Consider the following 17114-nt stretch of genomic DNA (forward strand, 5'->3'; position numbering starts at 1 on the left):
ATCCGCCTGTCTCGGCTTCCCAAAGTGCTGGAATTACACGCTTGAGCCACTGCGCCCGGCCTCATTCCCCTTTTAAAAATGTAATGCTAAAATTTCTAGAAGTGTTATAAACACAGAATACAAAAAAAACTATGATTGGTTACATCAAACTCTACTTCCCTCTTAGTAAGGAAAATTAAAATTCCCTTTGGCTTTCTAATTTACTTGTTCTGCTAGGTACACTAACAAAACTACTACTTATGGCTGGGTGCAGTGGCTCACGCCTGTAATCCCAACACTTTGGAAGGCCAAGGAGGATCATGAGGTCAGGAGATCGAGACCATCCTGGCTAACACACTGAAACCCCATCTATACTAAAAATACAAAATATAGCCGGGCGTGCGCCTGTAGTCCCAGCTACTCAGGAGGCTGAGGTAGGAGAATGGCGTGAACCCGGGAGGTGGAGCTTGCAGTGAGTGGAGATTGTGTCACTGCACTCCAGCCTGGGTGACAGAGCAAGACTCCATCTCAAAAAACAAAAAAAAACTACTTATGTGGAATATTGAATGCTAAGAGGAAAAGAATGGTGATTACTGGTTGCAGAATACCCAAATGTTCATTTGTTTTAAAGCAACACGATGAAATTAAAGCCCTGATAATTTGAAAGTTAAAGTGTATGGGGAAGAGGGAATCACTAAAAATGTTGTACCATCATTTAGCTAAGTCTGATGCAACACTGAAAAGTTTCATGGGAATGTGTCTGGGTAACTGTTGGAAATAGTTTCTCTGACTATTGGAATAGGTGTCTACCTCTGCAGTTAATTGTTTAAGAATATTGTATAGATATTTTTCATTGGTTCTTTATCCTTTTTACAATGAACTCAGTTGAGCTGCTGCTGAAAACATCTAGAGTATGTTACACAGAGCTGTGACTGTAAGAAGGTTTGACTATTACAATATACACATCAATCGTATTTATGCCAATTCTCTCTTGAATGTATCAGGCAAATTAAAAGCTTTGCTGGTTAAATTTAGCTGCTTAGATCAGGCACACTCACTAATGCCTCCTCAAATTTCCTTTCACCAAAATCCAAGTCAACTGCTCTTTGTTGACCTCAGTGCTGGGCCAACACCTAGTTGAACACTTAAACCTTATTAAGAAGAAAGGAATACATAATAGTAAACCCTAGAACTTGAGAAGCGCTGTTAGAAAAAGGTTCTCATTTTTATATATCTCATTATATAGTGTATATTACTTGTTTTTAACAGTAAAGGTAAACTTATATTAGAACTAAATAGGTCTAAATATTTGAAACTTTTATCGAGATTTCCAATTAGACAAACTTTATCTAAAAAATACCACTCTTTCACTTTAGATTGTTGCATGATGAAGAATAGACTAGCATAGATCTGATCAGAGACACATCTAATATGCATTCCCAGTTTTCATCTTATGTGAGAATTGTATTAAAGGACATTTCTAACTGTATATCATGCTACTTCAGACATGGGTCCAGATGGAGGAGCTGCTGAAAAGGATCAGGCTAAAATTGTGGAATTCTTCTCATCAAAAAGATTCAATTAACAAACTGATTAAAGTGAGGAAACACTCAACAAGGAACAGTGAGGGTAAGAGAGTGGGATTCAATCTCTATTGAGTACCTATTATATGTGAGACGCTGGGCTAGGCACTCGTCACGTTTCTGTGGATCCTAGTCTATACTCAGGAACACCCACATACTAATGTTACTCTAGGCCCTTAGCAAGGATACATGAAGAACTCTTGCACCAAGGGTCAAAATAAGTTGAAGTCTTCTGAGGATGTCCTTGTGCCCATAACCTAGATCTGTGTTAGAGTCCCTGTACCTGCTGCCCGGTTCCTATGGGCCAGGGCACTGATACTACATTCATTCCGTGTGGAATTCTGAGATTGGCTGCCCAGGTCATTAATTATGGGTTCAGGGTCAGGGTCGTAAGATCTAAATCCAGTGACTCAGCAACTCCTAATGACAGGTTCCTCCAAGTCTGGATTCTCTACCTCTAGTCCTTGAGCTATGGCTGGGCCCCGTCTTCTGTTTTCTCAAACTGATTAACATCTTGCTAATACTAATCCTCTAGCTCCAAACTTGGTCTGCCCTTTTGGACCTTGGATGCCCTACCGTTCAAAATATTAGACTTTCTATGTCCAGAACAGATTTTCTGCCCCTGAACTTAAGTGGAGATCAGATGCCTATAAGATTCTCAAAATTGCCCCCTTTTTCTATTGATTCCTGTTACTATGACCTTTTTCCCCATCTCTCACTAACCTACAACAGTCCCTCCAGTCTCTTGGCAGGCCCAAGTTACAGTGCTCCTTGAAGGGATTAAATGAAGTATATAAAACATGCATTTATCCTAAACAAATAGTGCTTTACCAGGGCCATTAAATATGTGTAACTTAGTATCCTTTGAGCGCTATCTCCTTGGTGAATTCACTAGCCAAGAGTCTGGGCTCTAGGTTTGCAGGTTTAAAGCTCATCAAAGGGAACAGAACACTCACGCATTTGGAGGTATATTCTATGAAGGGAAGCCATAGCGGAAGTTAAATGATATCAGAGTGTTGCTTGGAATGTTAACTCCGCTCTGACCAGTGTTAGGGGAATGACTTTAATTGATTAATAGCATCAATCTATGACAATCTGATGGCACTGTCAAGACAGCATTAAGATTCACTCACATTGAGGACACCTTCTGCACTAGATAGGTGTCTAGTTGGCCATTCCCTTTTGGTTGATGTATTTTTTTCTTTTGGTGCATTCTCACTATAATCTAGTTAGGTTATAATGTCTAAGTTATATGATGGTAGGAATGTTTGTCTGTTTTGTTCACTGCTGTAGTCCCAGCTCCTATAACAGTGAATGAATAGTCAAATCCTGGTTTTTGGTAGATGTCTTTTTTTTTTTCCCCCACAGTAACTTCTTGCACTTGCACTTTTATCCACATATTGATTTTACAAGTTTAGTGCTCTTTTAAGGGTTCCTCCCTCTTGTCTTATGAATCTTTGACAGATACCCAACTTTTGGGCAAATAATTCGTAATGGAATAAAAAATGAAATAGGGATTTTACATGAAAACAGTCCTTAAATCATTCCTAGAGACTATCTTAAAATAGAAGCACTGAGATGACGTTCTGTCCACACAGGCATTGCCTCCTGCCTCTATCTGCCATCATCTGTTTGGGCACTGCCAAACAGAACACTGTAATAATTTAAAAGTAATAAAAAGTATATCTTTATCAGGTAAAGTATCATAAGAACAGTGACAAAATAAGTGGTTAAAAGTGCAACCTTGGGAGAGAACTTGAGTTAGACAGTTTTAATATGCTCTATATGTTAAGAATTTTTTAAAGCTCGTACGGAAAAATAAACAAGAACAGTTAGAAAAACTGTATTAAAAAAAGGTGGTGGGGAAGAATGAGGGAGAACCAGTGCACTAGATTAAAATTAAAGCCTGGGTAATTAAAACAATGTGGTACTAGTGCATGACTAAACAGACCAGTGAAATAGAAACAGAATGCAGATACAGAGCTAAATATATATGAGGATTCTACGATAAGATCCATGTAGCCTCTCAAATTCATCAGGAAAAAACAAACAGTTCAATAAATAGTAGTGGAACAACTGGGTTAATCACCTGTGGAAAAAATTAGGTTAGATCCAGAATGTACTTCAACGGTTCAAAATTTAGATGTAGAATTTAGGTGAATTATTCTATTGCTCTGGATTGAGAAAAACATTCTAATTATGACTCAAAATCCAGGAACCACTAAAAAATTGGTAATTCAGACTACATAAAAAATTTTTAAAACTCATGACAAAACCATTAGAAGCAAAAGACAGATGACAAATTGGAAAGAAAATATTTGCAACTCATTACTGTCAAAGGGTTCAAATCCCTAACAAATAAACAAATAACATATCAACGATATAGTAGAAAAATGGATAGGAACAAAATAATATGGAACACAAAAGGAAATACAAATGGCTCCTAAACATATTAAAAGGTGATCAACCTTAGGCATCATAAAAATGTTCATACTGAGCAGTCAGGTGTGTGCTGTGCCCCTATAATCCAGGCTATTCAGGAGGTTAAGGCTGGAGGATCACTTGAGCCCACGAGTTTGAGGCTACGGTGAGCTATGATCATACCACTGCACTCCAGCCTGGGTGATAAGGTGGGACCCTGTCTCTCTTTTAAGGAAAAAAAAAAGGAAAATAAAAGAATGTACACATTGATATATATTTTCATCTATCAGAATGGCCAGAATCCAACATTTTAATAACACATCTATTGGTAAAGCTGCAGGTTAGCAAGTGCTATCATACATTTTAGATGGTATGTGAATTGATGACTACCCCTATGAAAGACAATATGCCAGTATCTTTCAAAATTATAAATGCACACAGTCTTTGCCCCCAAAATTCTTATCTTTGGGAATATATTCTGCAGGTACAATATTTATATAAATGTGAAATGACGTATGTACAAGGTCTGGAAACAACTGAACTGCCCATTAATAGAGGACTGGTTAATTCAACGCTGGCACATTCACATAATAGACTACCAAGCATCTACTTAAAAATGGGAAAACTATCTAGTCATATGTGAAGACTGCCAAGAAATACTAGGTGACAAAAATGAAATATTATGTATATGATGTCAATTTTTGAGTAAAAATGAGAGAAAAACATAAGACTTTCCATTTGTTTATGTTTGTACATGTCTAAAACAGTGTGAATGGAAACCTAAGAAACCAAGAACACAGGTTATTAATGGTAGGAGATGTGTGTGCAGTGTAGGAAGCTGGGCCAAGGATAGAAGGAAGACATTCACTGAGTAACTTTTTCTATTGTTTGTTTCTTTTAACCGTGTGAATGTATTACCTATTCAAAAAAATTAAATAAAATAAGCATATTTTATAAGCTTTATGATTCAATACAAATCAAACAATGCTTTTAATAGTTCCCACTTTGTAGCTGAATGGTAAAAGGCCAACTTACAAAACATCACAAAGTTTCTAGAATCAGTCTTTCTCGTCTCAAATTCTTGCTACACAACCTAGAATTTGTGATTATGGACAGGTTACTTAGCCTTTTTTATCCTCAGTCTTCTCACTTACAAAACAGAGAAGTAATTGTACCTACCTACTAGTGCTGTTGTGAAGATCAACGGTGTATTTATTTAAACCCAAACTATGCATGTAAAAGCCCTTCACAGAGTGCCAGCCAATGCTTGCCATTATAAGAAACAACCTCAGACTACTGATAAATACATCTCCCTTCTCCACAGGTTACAATCAAATCCTCATGCCATAAAAGGAAACACTTAAAATAGGGGGAAAAACAAGACAGAAAAGATTGAGAAACATGTACTTTAATTCACATTTTCTAGATTATGGTGGGTACAACAGTAAATTATTTGGAATTCTGTTCAAAAATCAAAGCTTCACCTGTAGATATTACTTAAAATACAGTACACAAGATTTGTGTGTGTTTTGTTTTTGTTTTTTTTTACCAAATAATTTCCATGATACCATGTACCTAATCTGCGTATTTTGGTGAGTAGCTATGGTTTCTGCAGGTACCTCAGTTTGCAAACTACTGAGAGGTTTACTGTGAACTGTTCCCAAATTTTCAGCTGAAGGCAATGCTGATGAAGATCAAAATAGGTGTCCTTTCTTAATTGTGGCACATAGGCAAAGTTGAAAAATATGGCATAGAGTTTCATATACATACAGAGGATAAAAATAATCGAATAATTCACAATGTTAAATATGTCAAAATGTTTTGACTTATCAAATTTTAAAACTGTGGAGTCTATTACTATTCTGTCTGATCCTCCTCATAATCTAAGAATCAAAACAGGAGAAACATTCAAAGTTTACCAATTTTAATATATAGTTTGTCTAACTTACATAGATGCCACTTAAGTAAAAAATAAACTTATGCCATTGAAGGAAGGAATATTTTCCTTTTCTTCATTTTCATTACTTCATCAGCAGGTACAATCATTTCTGTCAGTTATATTATCAAGTGCTGAGTTTTTAAATTAGGTGATGAGATAAAGACAAAATGCCAAGAGCACCAGCAAAGCATTTTTACAATGCAGACAGTACTCTAGTAAAATATCACTTCACAACAAAAGATGTGAATTGGAAAAACAGTTTATATCACAAGAACCATAAAATGTCACAATCATTTAAGAAATAAAACACATACACAAAAATGTAGGCTGCCCCCTACAATCTAATTTATGATAAAATAAAGTTAATCAAAATGAATTTCAGCCTAAGAATACTTCATTTATTTTCTTAGTTGTGAAAAAATTAGTTAAGAACCTTAAAAAGAACTTTCTACTCTAACTAGATCTTTTAATTTCCTAGAACATTCTCTAATATACTAGTTTTCCTAAGCTTGAAACAAATCACAGTACAGAAAAAAATAAATAAATGGACATGAGCAAGGATTTTCTCTAGTAAACAGTTTAAATAATAGCCTTTAACTGAGGGAAGGGTGAAATAACACTATCAAAAAGTTCTTTATAGTTAATAAAGTGCAAATTTTTCACATCTTAAAACTCTGAATGAATACTAAGAATAATTCTTACTAATTTACTAAATTAATTGGATAGTCACTTTTTAGACAGTTTGCCTTAAGGCTCCCCCCCCAACCATACAATACTTGTATCCCTCAAGAAAAAGTAGAGGAGGCTCCAATCAAGTCAGCCTTTTAAACAACTTAACAAAAAATATCACCACCATCAATAACAAAACCCCAAGTTTATAACGGTTTGAAATTAGGTGAGAAAATAAGTAACTCTGAGACCTTAATGCCCCCGCCACATCCCACCGAGAGATGGCTAAGTATTTTTAAGAGGGGTGAGCCAAGCCAACTAAATACAATTTTTTAGATGTCACCAAATCATCAATGAACACATTTCAGACTTTGGCAGGATAAAATATGGATTTAAGAGCACTTATTCTTTAATTCAGAAAAGACTAAAGAGTCTAAGGAAAAACTCTAGATCTTGTACCTACATTACTTCTGCACAGATGCAACTTTCCAAATTGTATCTGCTGACATTTTTAAAAAATCAAGATTTTAAATATTGTTTAAAGATTTTAAATCCCAGATTTAGAAAATGACAGTTTAGGACTTAAGAGTCCTCTGTTGCTACGAATCACAGAAAGTACCGTTTATATACAGTGAAAAGAAAAGGTGAGGGGAGAGGAAGCTTAAAGGAGGGTTGACCTAATCTACCTTTTTATATATTCTGTCAGGGAAAAGCACACTGAGTTTGAGGATTGCATAGACTGTATTCTAAAATAAATCCTTTAAAAATGCTTACTTTAAGTGAAAATAGCAACTTTTGTGTATATAATATTTTCAGTTGGCATTATAAATTCATATAATCCCATTTAAATTTTATCAAGAAGTAATCTGTTAAATATTTCTGCAATGTTTTCTTTCTAAAAGTAACTGACAATTTCCAAAATGTCTTTGTCCCTAAAATTTCTAGGGGCAAAGAAAAGCAAAATCAAAAGGAGTTCTAAGTAAAAGAACACTCTTGGGCCAGCCCATTACACACATGAAATCTGGCTGGGTAGCATAGGGGCGAGGTCTTGTTCACCTTTATCAAAGCAGGTCCTTTAGACTGGAAACAGCAACAATAACAGCAACTAAAAACTGCAACTAAAAACCAGTGAAATTGAAGTCCTGGGGAATCTTAAGGAGTTTCTGTAACTATGTATTGAAAGGGCCATTCATCATGGTGACAGTTCCAGATTCTAGAAATATTATAATATTTCTTTATATTATAGAAAGTGACACACACAGAGTGAGGCAAGAGTAAAAACACATTAAAAAGCATTGATAATTTTTTATCACTGACACCAGCCCTAAGCAACATTTGTTCCCTAGTTCTCCTTTTCCATATCAGACTGTGAACAGTGTTATTAGAATGCAGACATAGCCATCTAAAGTTTGACAACTGGAAATAAAGGATAATAGAATAAAAACAAAACCAATTCTAAGAAAAATAGAATTTTCAGCACATGAAAACACATGAAATTAAACACAGAATTAGTATAACTTACATGTTTTAAAAGTATATACTTCATTTATAAATATCTCTAGTTGATAATCTATTAAGAATCATAAATATTCAAGTGAGCATTTAAATTTTCTATTTAAGAGTTCAGAATTCTTGAAGTCAGACTAGTCTCTTTCTGCTGAATGTCCATAATTAAAAGGCTTTCCACAGTCACTTTATGTCTCTAGTTAGACACATAAAAGCCTTTATTACCTACTGTGTTGTAATAAGACTTTAAAATTCTGTAAGTCTCTTATACTTGTAGAAAGCCTGTAGAAGAAAGAAAAAGCATATTAGTAAAGTTAACATGATGCATACATATTTCAAATTATTGATATTGTTACATAAGCTATCATTTGAAAGCAAAATCTAAAATAAAAACCACCAAACACTGAAGCTTCCATGTTTCAATGAGTATTCTCATTAAGATTGGTTTAGAAGGGGCAAAGGAAGCCTGTTACTTCATACTATCTGCAGACACAAGATTAATAATGGGAACAGTGATATGAATAATTCTTAATAAAGAATCTCAAATCATTTACGATTGGTCTAATAAATTTATTTTGCACATTTCTCTTCGAATGATTGCTCTTCACTCAACGTTGCCCAAACACACTAATTTGTCTTATGTTATCAGCTCCCTAAGGGTAGAGACTCTTACTCTGTCTCCTGTTGAGTCTCTCTCCTGTGCCCCATACCCACGGATGCTTCTAGTATTCAATAAATGATTACTGACTGATCAAATGAAGTGCTTCTCAGAACAGGCCAAAAAGTAAAACTCAGGGATGGGAAATATACAAAAGTAATTCTAAAAGCTCAATTATCCCTATGGACAATTCAGGGGTGACAGAAGAAAAGTCTTTAACTATTTGATAGAAGTAAAGTTATTCCTTAATCACTTAGGAGGACAGGCAATGTTCTAAGCCCATCACATATATGATCTCACTATCAGGAAACAAACTAGGAAAGCAGTGATTTGCCTGAGTTCATACACTACTAAAGAGCAGGCCAGGATTCCAGAACTTTAGGACCCCTGATTCTGAGTCCATTACTCTGGGGAACAATAAAAGGTAATAAGCTCTAGATATAGAACTAAAACAAGAAAGGCTGCATTTGTGAGTATTTTTTATGAGACTGAAAGAAATTTTCAATTGTTTTGAAATTCTCGATTGTTTTCATCTTTCTCAACTTGGACTTAAGAGATGCTTAAATTATTTACAATAATTTTCAATTTATTTAAATTTCATTCAGTATCTCCTGTGTTATCTTTCTACAGGCCTCATAAGTGGACTGAAGTTTTTATGAAATGCCAGTTCGTGGATAGTCTATATCTATCCTGTGCCTGAAATCTCAATCTACATAGTCATCTTTAAATACAGGGAAGCAACAGGTGAAATCCTTGCTATTGAGATGGGAAATGGCCAGGCACAGTGGCTCACGCCTGTAATCCCAGCACTTTGGGAGGCCAAGACAGGAGAATCACTTGAAGCCAGGTGTTTGAGACCAGACCGAACAACAAAGTGAGACCCCATCTCTACAAAATTTTTTCTTAATTAGTCAGGCACAATAGCATGTGTCTGTAGTCCCAGCCACTTGGGAAGCGCAGGTGGAAGGAACACCTGACCCCAGGATTTGGACGCTGCAGTGAGCCATGATCGCACCACTGCATTCCAGCCTGGATGACAGGGCAAGACCCTCATTTCTTTAAAAAAAAAAAAAAAAAAAAAGCGGGGGGACATATAATAAATCTGTTTTTAATTTAACTGCTTCTTTTTAACTTAAAACACATGTTAAGAAAAACAAGAAATAATCTGTGTATTACTTAGTCCCCTATTTTTTTTTTTAATTCCTCCTCAAGTTGACTTTTTTCTCTTTTTCCCCAAGGAATGGGCACAGTATTATTTTCTGTGATTCTTTTCCTTCTGTTCTGTATTCCTCAGTTGGCATTACATGTATCTCTGCCGGCAAATTCAAATTATTTTTTAAACCACTGGTGGTATAAACAAGCAAGCAAATTATATGTCTGAATACAGAAGTAAATCATGTAGAAATGAGTGAAAGAAAAATGACCTCTGAGCTTCAGAAATAAAGAGCATACTGCAGGAAAGAGGTGAGAGAAGAACAAAATAGTAATGAAAATTTAAGAAAAATAAGGAGCAGATGAAGCTTTTAATTTTCTTTTATCATCTTCTCAATCACACATTCCTTACTCCTGCTATTGTAGTTGAACAAGTGATAGCCAAGTAAAAAGAATATTAGAAGAATATCTTCCTCACAAAATTAAGGCGGCAAACGGAAAAACACTGGCAGTTGGAAACTCAGATTTTCCTGTGACCTGCAGAGAAACTGGCTTGTCAGCCTCTTGAAGTTAGTGCAGGTACAATACAAATTTTTTTTTTGTCAGCAAAACAAACCCTACTTTTAGCAGAGAAGATTATCTTTGCAGTTTGTTGAAACCCAATGGGAAATCAAAAATCTTCAACACATAATAGTTCTTACCTTCCAAAAGCATTTAAAAGAGCAACTATTTCCTGTCGGGTGAGCTGGAAGCCTTTAGATGGACTATTCTCTGGCAGCTTTTGGATTTCTTTTTCAGAGAATAATATCTTCAGGGCAGTTCCTAAACCCTGAGTCTAAAGAAAATACCAATAAACTCATAATTAACTTTATATAATAATAACTAGTAGAAAGGCTTAAAGGAATATATAGCCACTGTTATGACAGTTAGAAAATTCATATGAACTGAGCTTTTCACAAAAATGTTACTATAGTTTCTACTTTCTCACAGGTTATGCATATGATAAACATATCTGAGCTGTTAAGGAAACCTGAATAGTCTAACACTTAATTGAATATATATCATACTATTCCAAATTATTAAAATGCCTTTTTTAACCTTGAAAATATCATATTAGGATTACAATGCTCAATTTGTAACCATAAAGGATTTTTTTACAGCTTTTAGCAATTGAAAACTCAGAGATTAATGATACCTACACTTAATAATTTCTCAATTATTAGCACTATAGAAAAAGACATATTTGATTTCAGTGTAGCCTCCCTCCATTGTAATAATTCTGTCGCTTAATTTCCTATGAATTATCAGCTTTGTAAGAAAAAGAGAAAATATTCACCAATCCTTTGACACTGGCTTACACAGAGTAACAGACCTGTCATACGGAGCTTTCCTATTGTCACTAAGTGACCTTCTTTTGCTCATTTAAACAAATTCAACGACCAAGACTTGATATTTCAATCTTTTTATATAATTACATTTTACCTTTCTATATACATATGTAAAATACAAATATACTCGGTTCGTAATGACCACCAACTTCACAAATGAATCTGGTATCATACCAATAGAAACACAGACACAATGAAACTAAAATCACTAAAGAATAATATGAGAAACATCCTTTCACATACATGTAACACGTATACCTTAATAAATTTCATCAACAGAAAAAACACTTTGGATCTGCCTATTTCTAAATTCTAATTCAATGAACAATGAGGACATTTTAATAAAAAGCTTGCACTCAGTGGAAAAAATAAAGGTTAGCAATGGCTTCAAAAGAGAAGACAGTACATGTACCTGTAATTTTCCCCATAATCTGCATTTGTCACATCCAACACAGTCCATTATACGGGAGATATTCTTGAAATGTAATCGGAATTCCTCCTAGCAAGCAGAAAATTTTTCAGTCTAATTAGACTTTTAAAATTGAACTGCATTTGGCTGAATGATAAGTTTTGATGCTTATTAATAAAGCAGTTGTGTTTTTCATTTGAGAAGGAGTTTTGCTTTGTCGCCCAGGCTAGAGTGCAGTGGCGCAATCTTGGCTCACTGCAACCTCCACCTCCCAGGTTCAAGGGATTCTCCTGCCTCAGCCTCCCAAGTAGCTCAGATTACAGGCACATGCCACTATGTCCAGCTAATTTCTGTATTTTTAGTAGAGACGGGGTTTTGCCATGTTGGCCAGACTGGTCTTGAACTCCTGACCTCAAATGATCCACCCACCTCGACCTCCCAAAGTGCTAAGATTATGGTGTGAGCCACCATACCCAACCTGAGTTGTGTTTTGCAACAGTAAAGAAAAATATTTGAACTTATATAACATGGCACATAAAATACTGACATCAATGGAAATTACAAAATTCATTCTGCATATTAATTCAATAAACTCTTCACTTAGGAGCTACTTTACGCAAAGCACCAAAATATGCATTATGGGAGACACAAAAGTTAATAATACATGGTCTTTACTTTTAAGGAACTTAATTGCTGCTTCCATTTGTTATCTATATACAACCAACAATAAATATGTCTAGTGTATGTTTCACTTATTTTTGATTCTTTGCTTTGTGTAAGCCTGTATCAGAAAGCTAGTCCTAGAACAAAAATCAATTTTTGTATCACTCCTTAGTACCATACTATGTATGTTTGTCATGGTTGCTGAATCAACATGAATGATAACAGGCCTGTGTGACACATATGGTCCCACAGTCCTCTATGTTTGCCAATGCAGTTTTTATGGAGATGCTTGCTGGATCCCTCTATTTTGCTGTAATAGTTTCCTACACTAGCCAGGCATGGTGGCTCACACCTGTAATCCCAGCACTGTGGGAGGCCAAGGTAGGTGGATCAGTTGAGGTCAAAAGTTCGAGACCAGCCTAAATAACACAGTGAAACCTCATGTCTACTAAAAATACAAAATTAGCCAGGTGTGGTGGCATATGCCTGTAATCCCAGCTACTTGGGAGGCTGGGGCAGAAGGATAGCTTGAACCCGGGAGGCAGAGGTTGCAGTGAGCCAAGATCACACCACTGCACTCTAGCCTGGGCAACAAGAGTGAAATTCTGTCTCAAAAAAGTTTCCTACACTGGGGAAATTCTCCTGCCTGTAAGCATTTGTGTGCAATATGCCTTTAAGGTTGGTCTCACCTTATCTGCGGATAAGATTGGTTAAGAGAAAATTTCCTCATTTGTTTCACATGGCAACTGTAGAAAATAAAAATCATTTTATTGCATTGAGGGAACTATTTTATTGCATGAAGCTGGAGGCAAGTAGCCTGAAAACTCTGGCTACCACAAGCCCTGACTAGCTGCCAAAGGGTTGAAAGGAATCAATACCTTTGCAAAGAAAGACAATATAAATAGAACACAAAAAGTCCTGTGCTGGTCATATTCTCATGTAATATAAGTTCTTTGCAGCAGATGGAAAATGGACATAGGTTCTCCTTCATACATTCTTGACAAACAGCAAACACAATCCCAGCATTGTGTAGTTAAAAACTTGTTGTGAGACTCTTAGGCTTTGCTTATCTCACTTTCCTCATCTACAAAAACATCCATAATTATAGTTGCCCTATTACACAAGATCATTCTGAAGATTAAAAGTAGAACATATGTGTCGATACTTAGAAAACAGGAAGCATTATAAAAATTCATTATAAAATGAATTATAAAATTCATTATAAATTAAAAATTCATTATAAAAATGAATTAACATATTAAATACCAAAATGGCAATATACCTCTAAAACAACTGTAAAATAAAACAATCTTCCAACACTAAAATATAGTTGTGACTAAATTACTTATTTCAGAAATACCAAGAAAGTCTCACCAATGGAGAATCACTCAGTATTGATTTATTGGTTCCTATAGTACATCCACATCTAAAACATCTTGGGGTCAAATGTGTTTTAGAATTCAGTAGTTTTTAAATTTTAGAAATACAATACATGTACTATATATTATGAAACATCTCACCAGAGTGTGAGGAAACACCCTGCAGTCAAATCCATTAATGTTTCTGTAGCAAAATATAAAAAATTCATACCAAGCAGAATTTGAAAAACAAAAAACCCCACAAAACTATGAGTATCTGCTATATTCTTACATCAGTTTAGGTCAGGTTTTGCTAAAAAATTACCTTGTACTAAACATGAGAAAATGTTTCAGTTTTTGAAACTACCCGGATTTCAGAAGTGCATGTAAATGACTGTGAAGCTGTACTCAAGGATCATTTGTGGCCAGGTATGGTGGCTCGTGCCTGTAATCCTAGGTACTTGGGAGGCTGAGGTGGGAAGACAGCTTGAGGCCAGGAGTTTGAGACCAGCCTGGGCAACATAGCGAGACCCCGTCTCAAAAAATAAATTTAAAACTAAAAAAAAAAAAAAAAAGTATTTGCCAATTTCAAATACTTTTATAAACATTTTAAGGGTACAATGTGTTTCTTAATGTACTTTAAGCAAATGAAAATAAAGAACACCTAACATAAAGTTTGGTAATGTTCCGAAAACATTCTCCTTTTGATATCACAGGTTAACAGGTAGTTTTTACCTTTTAAGTTAGTCCAAAGGGACAACAACATAATAGTTTCAAAAACTGTAACATTCTATAAAATAAGCTTTAGAAAAATATGTTATTTATTGCCCTCAAAGTGGCTAAAAGCTCATGGTATTTTGAAAGCTGCATCAAAACAACAATATACACTGATTTTAAATAAAGAAAACTTTCCCTCAACTAGTATCTTTTAAAAAGACATTTATAAAGGTGTTATAGGACATACTAATGACCAACGATTCACTAAGCAGTTGGTCAATAGGAACTGAGAAAGAAATATGGAAAAGGCTTTTTGTACCATTTGTGGTAAAATCCAATCAGACCAACTTTGACAAGCTGGAAAACTGGAAAAGAAAATAGTTTAGATGAACAGCGTTAAAACATAACCAGCAAGCTGCTCCTAACCCCATGTCCCAGTCAAGAACTTTTTACCTTTAGTGACTTGGCCCCTTTTTTGTCACCTGCAAACATGGATTTCTCATCAAAGTGCATGGGAAAGGACCTGATAAAATGATAGTATTGTAATAAGTTACACATGAAAAATCCACGTACTCTGTATCAGAAATCTGATAAAATTTTCTATCCTTACAAATCTTTAAAATTCATTATTTACTCTGATTTAAGGTTTGGTAATGTAGAAAAGTGACAAACAGTTCACACATAAACTATTTCATAAAAGACTAAAGCAAGACACAGATGGCTGTTAAATTTGATAATACTGTAATGTTTTAAATAAATGACATAATCTAAAAAATTAACTGAAAACAATCTATGTAAAAAATAGGCAATATTCTCTTAATATTCTTTAAAAATTTAATATATAATTTACTTTAAACACTTCTTAATCTTTCTCCTCCATGCTTATTTTAAAAACCAGTAAACTTGAGTTTTCTTGACCAAGTGTTTTGTTTAAAAGGTTATATTCTAGAAGGTAAGGCCAATGTTTCCTTACATATCCACCCCAATGCAAACACACATATAGTATCACCTAAATTTAAATATAGTAACTAGAGGCCAGGCACGATGGCTCACGCTTCTAATCTCAGTACTTTGGGAGGCAGAGGAGGGTGGATCACTTGAGGCCAGGAGCTTGAGACCAGCCTGTTCAACATGGTGAAACCCCATCTCTACTAAATACAAAAATTAGCTGGGTGTGATGGCACATACCTGTAATCTCAGTTACTCAGGAGGCTGAGGCACAAGAATTGCTTGAACCTGGGAGGCAGAGGCTGCAGTGAGCCAAGATCGTGCCACTGCACCCCAGCCAGGGCAACAGAGCAAGCCTCTGTCTCAAAAATAAGTAAGTAAATAAAGTGACTAGAAGAATACAAAATTGGTAGAAAGACCATTAAAGTAGCACTAAATTTTGATACTACATAAAATTTAGTGATATTTTAAAGCACTATTCTCAAGTGTGAAAATTTCTAGAAAAAAAAAAAAACAGCCTTATTGATGCTTTTTCATCAACATTTTCAGAAATATTTTTAAATTCTGTTGTTCTATTGATCACTTTCCTCTTCTGTTCTACATCTCCCCTTGCTTAACTGTTAGGGGTCAGTTTTTGTGCTTTAAGTGCTACCTCATTTGAATACAGAGAGGAGAATTTCAAATCACGGATAGTCAATTCTTACTTTGTATCTTGAAAGATATTCAGTAGAAGAGTTTTTGTGTCAGCATCTTCTTCTGCATTTCCAGTGTAAAGATCGACAATTGAGCGCTCAAAATATGGAGCCACCTTTGACAAAGCTCGAAGCTCAATCAAGTATAAAAAGTAAAGATTCTTGAGCCTTCTCGGACCTTCTCCCTTGGTTTCCACAGGGTCAAAGCGGCGTTTGAATTCTTTAATATTAGGTCCCCAACTGGGCTTACCCCAGGTTTCTAAAGAGAAAGAGAAATACATTACATTATTTTAGTAAATAGGATTTTTTTTTTCCTGCTCTAAAGAATATGTATTCCCTCCAATAATTTTTACACTAATAGAAGGCAAAATCACTTAAAAATATGATTACCTTCCAAAAGATAATTCGCGCATAGATGTAAATTGATGCTAGCATGAAGTCCTGATATGAGCTTATAGAAGACTCTTTTCTCCAGACACAAACCTATTCAGAAAAATATTGAAAAAGAAATCACACCTATTTAGATATCAGAAATATTGACTCAAGGAGGTTTAGTATGTAAGCTTATTTTTGATTGAAGAACATTATAAAAAATCAAGGAATAATATAAAACTGCTTAGATCAAGATTTTTTCAATAGAAGGCAACGTAAGATTTTGGCTTCAGAACGAAGTTCACTGAATGTGATGAGAACTTAATGCTGAAAAAAGCAGAAAAGTTTGAGCAACGGGGAGTCAGAACACTACGGATAAAGCTGGCAAGTTCCCATGTTACTCGGACAGCAACAGCACGGGTTTTCTTGTTGTTTAGGCTAAGAACTTACTAAAGCAAATGTAATTATAAAGTCACTGCTGGATTTTTCCCCCCTTCCTTATATGTGTTATTTGCTAGCAGAGAAATAAGGGTTTTATTAACCTTCTGCCCTGGAATTGTCTAATTTTTTAACCATACGTTCTACTTGTAAGGAGCTGAAATTTGGAAAACAGAAATCCAGAAATTTCAACTAATTAAAAAAAAAAAATACATGTTGACT

At 35.1% G+C, this 17114-nt stretch overlaps 1 protein-coding gene across 3 annotated transcripts in view; it reads right to left on the reverse strand.

Annotated features, from left to right (window-relative positions):
• Positions 1-17114, reverse strand: part of ERO1B (endoplasmic reticulum oxidoreductase 1 beta) — a 169135-nt gene that overhangs the window by 94829 nt on the left and 57192 nt on the right. For 2 of the 3 annotated variants that reach the window (XM_050770063.1, XM_050770073.1), the window contains 6 exons: positions 16473-16565; positions 16095-16341; positions 14896-14965; positions 11708-11794; positions 10609-10742; positions 4226-8379 (listed from right to left, as the gene is read on the reverse strand). In XM_050770063.1, coding sequence (XP_050626020.1) covers positions 8319-8379; positions 10609-10742; positions 11708-11794; positions 14896-14965; positions 16095-16341; positions 16473-16565 — 692 coding nt within the window. In that variant the 3' untranslated portion in view covers positions 4226-8318. Of the gene's footprint in view, positions 1-4225; positions 8380-8907; positions 10743-11707; positions 11795-14895; positions 14966-16094; positions 16342-16472; positions 16566-17114 lie in introns of those variants that run through there. The other variant, XR_007721575.1, reaches the window with a different exon arrangement.

This window comes from Macaca thibetana, chromosome 1, assembly GCF_024542745.1.
Source record: "Macaca thibetana thibetana isolate TM-01 chromosome 1, ASM2454274v1, whole genome shotgun sequence".
Classification (NCBI taxonomy): Eukaryota; Metazoa; Chordata; class Mammalia; order Primates; family Cercopithecidae; genus Macaca; species Macaca thibetana.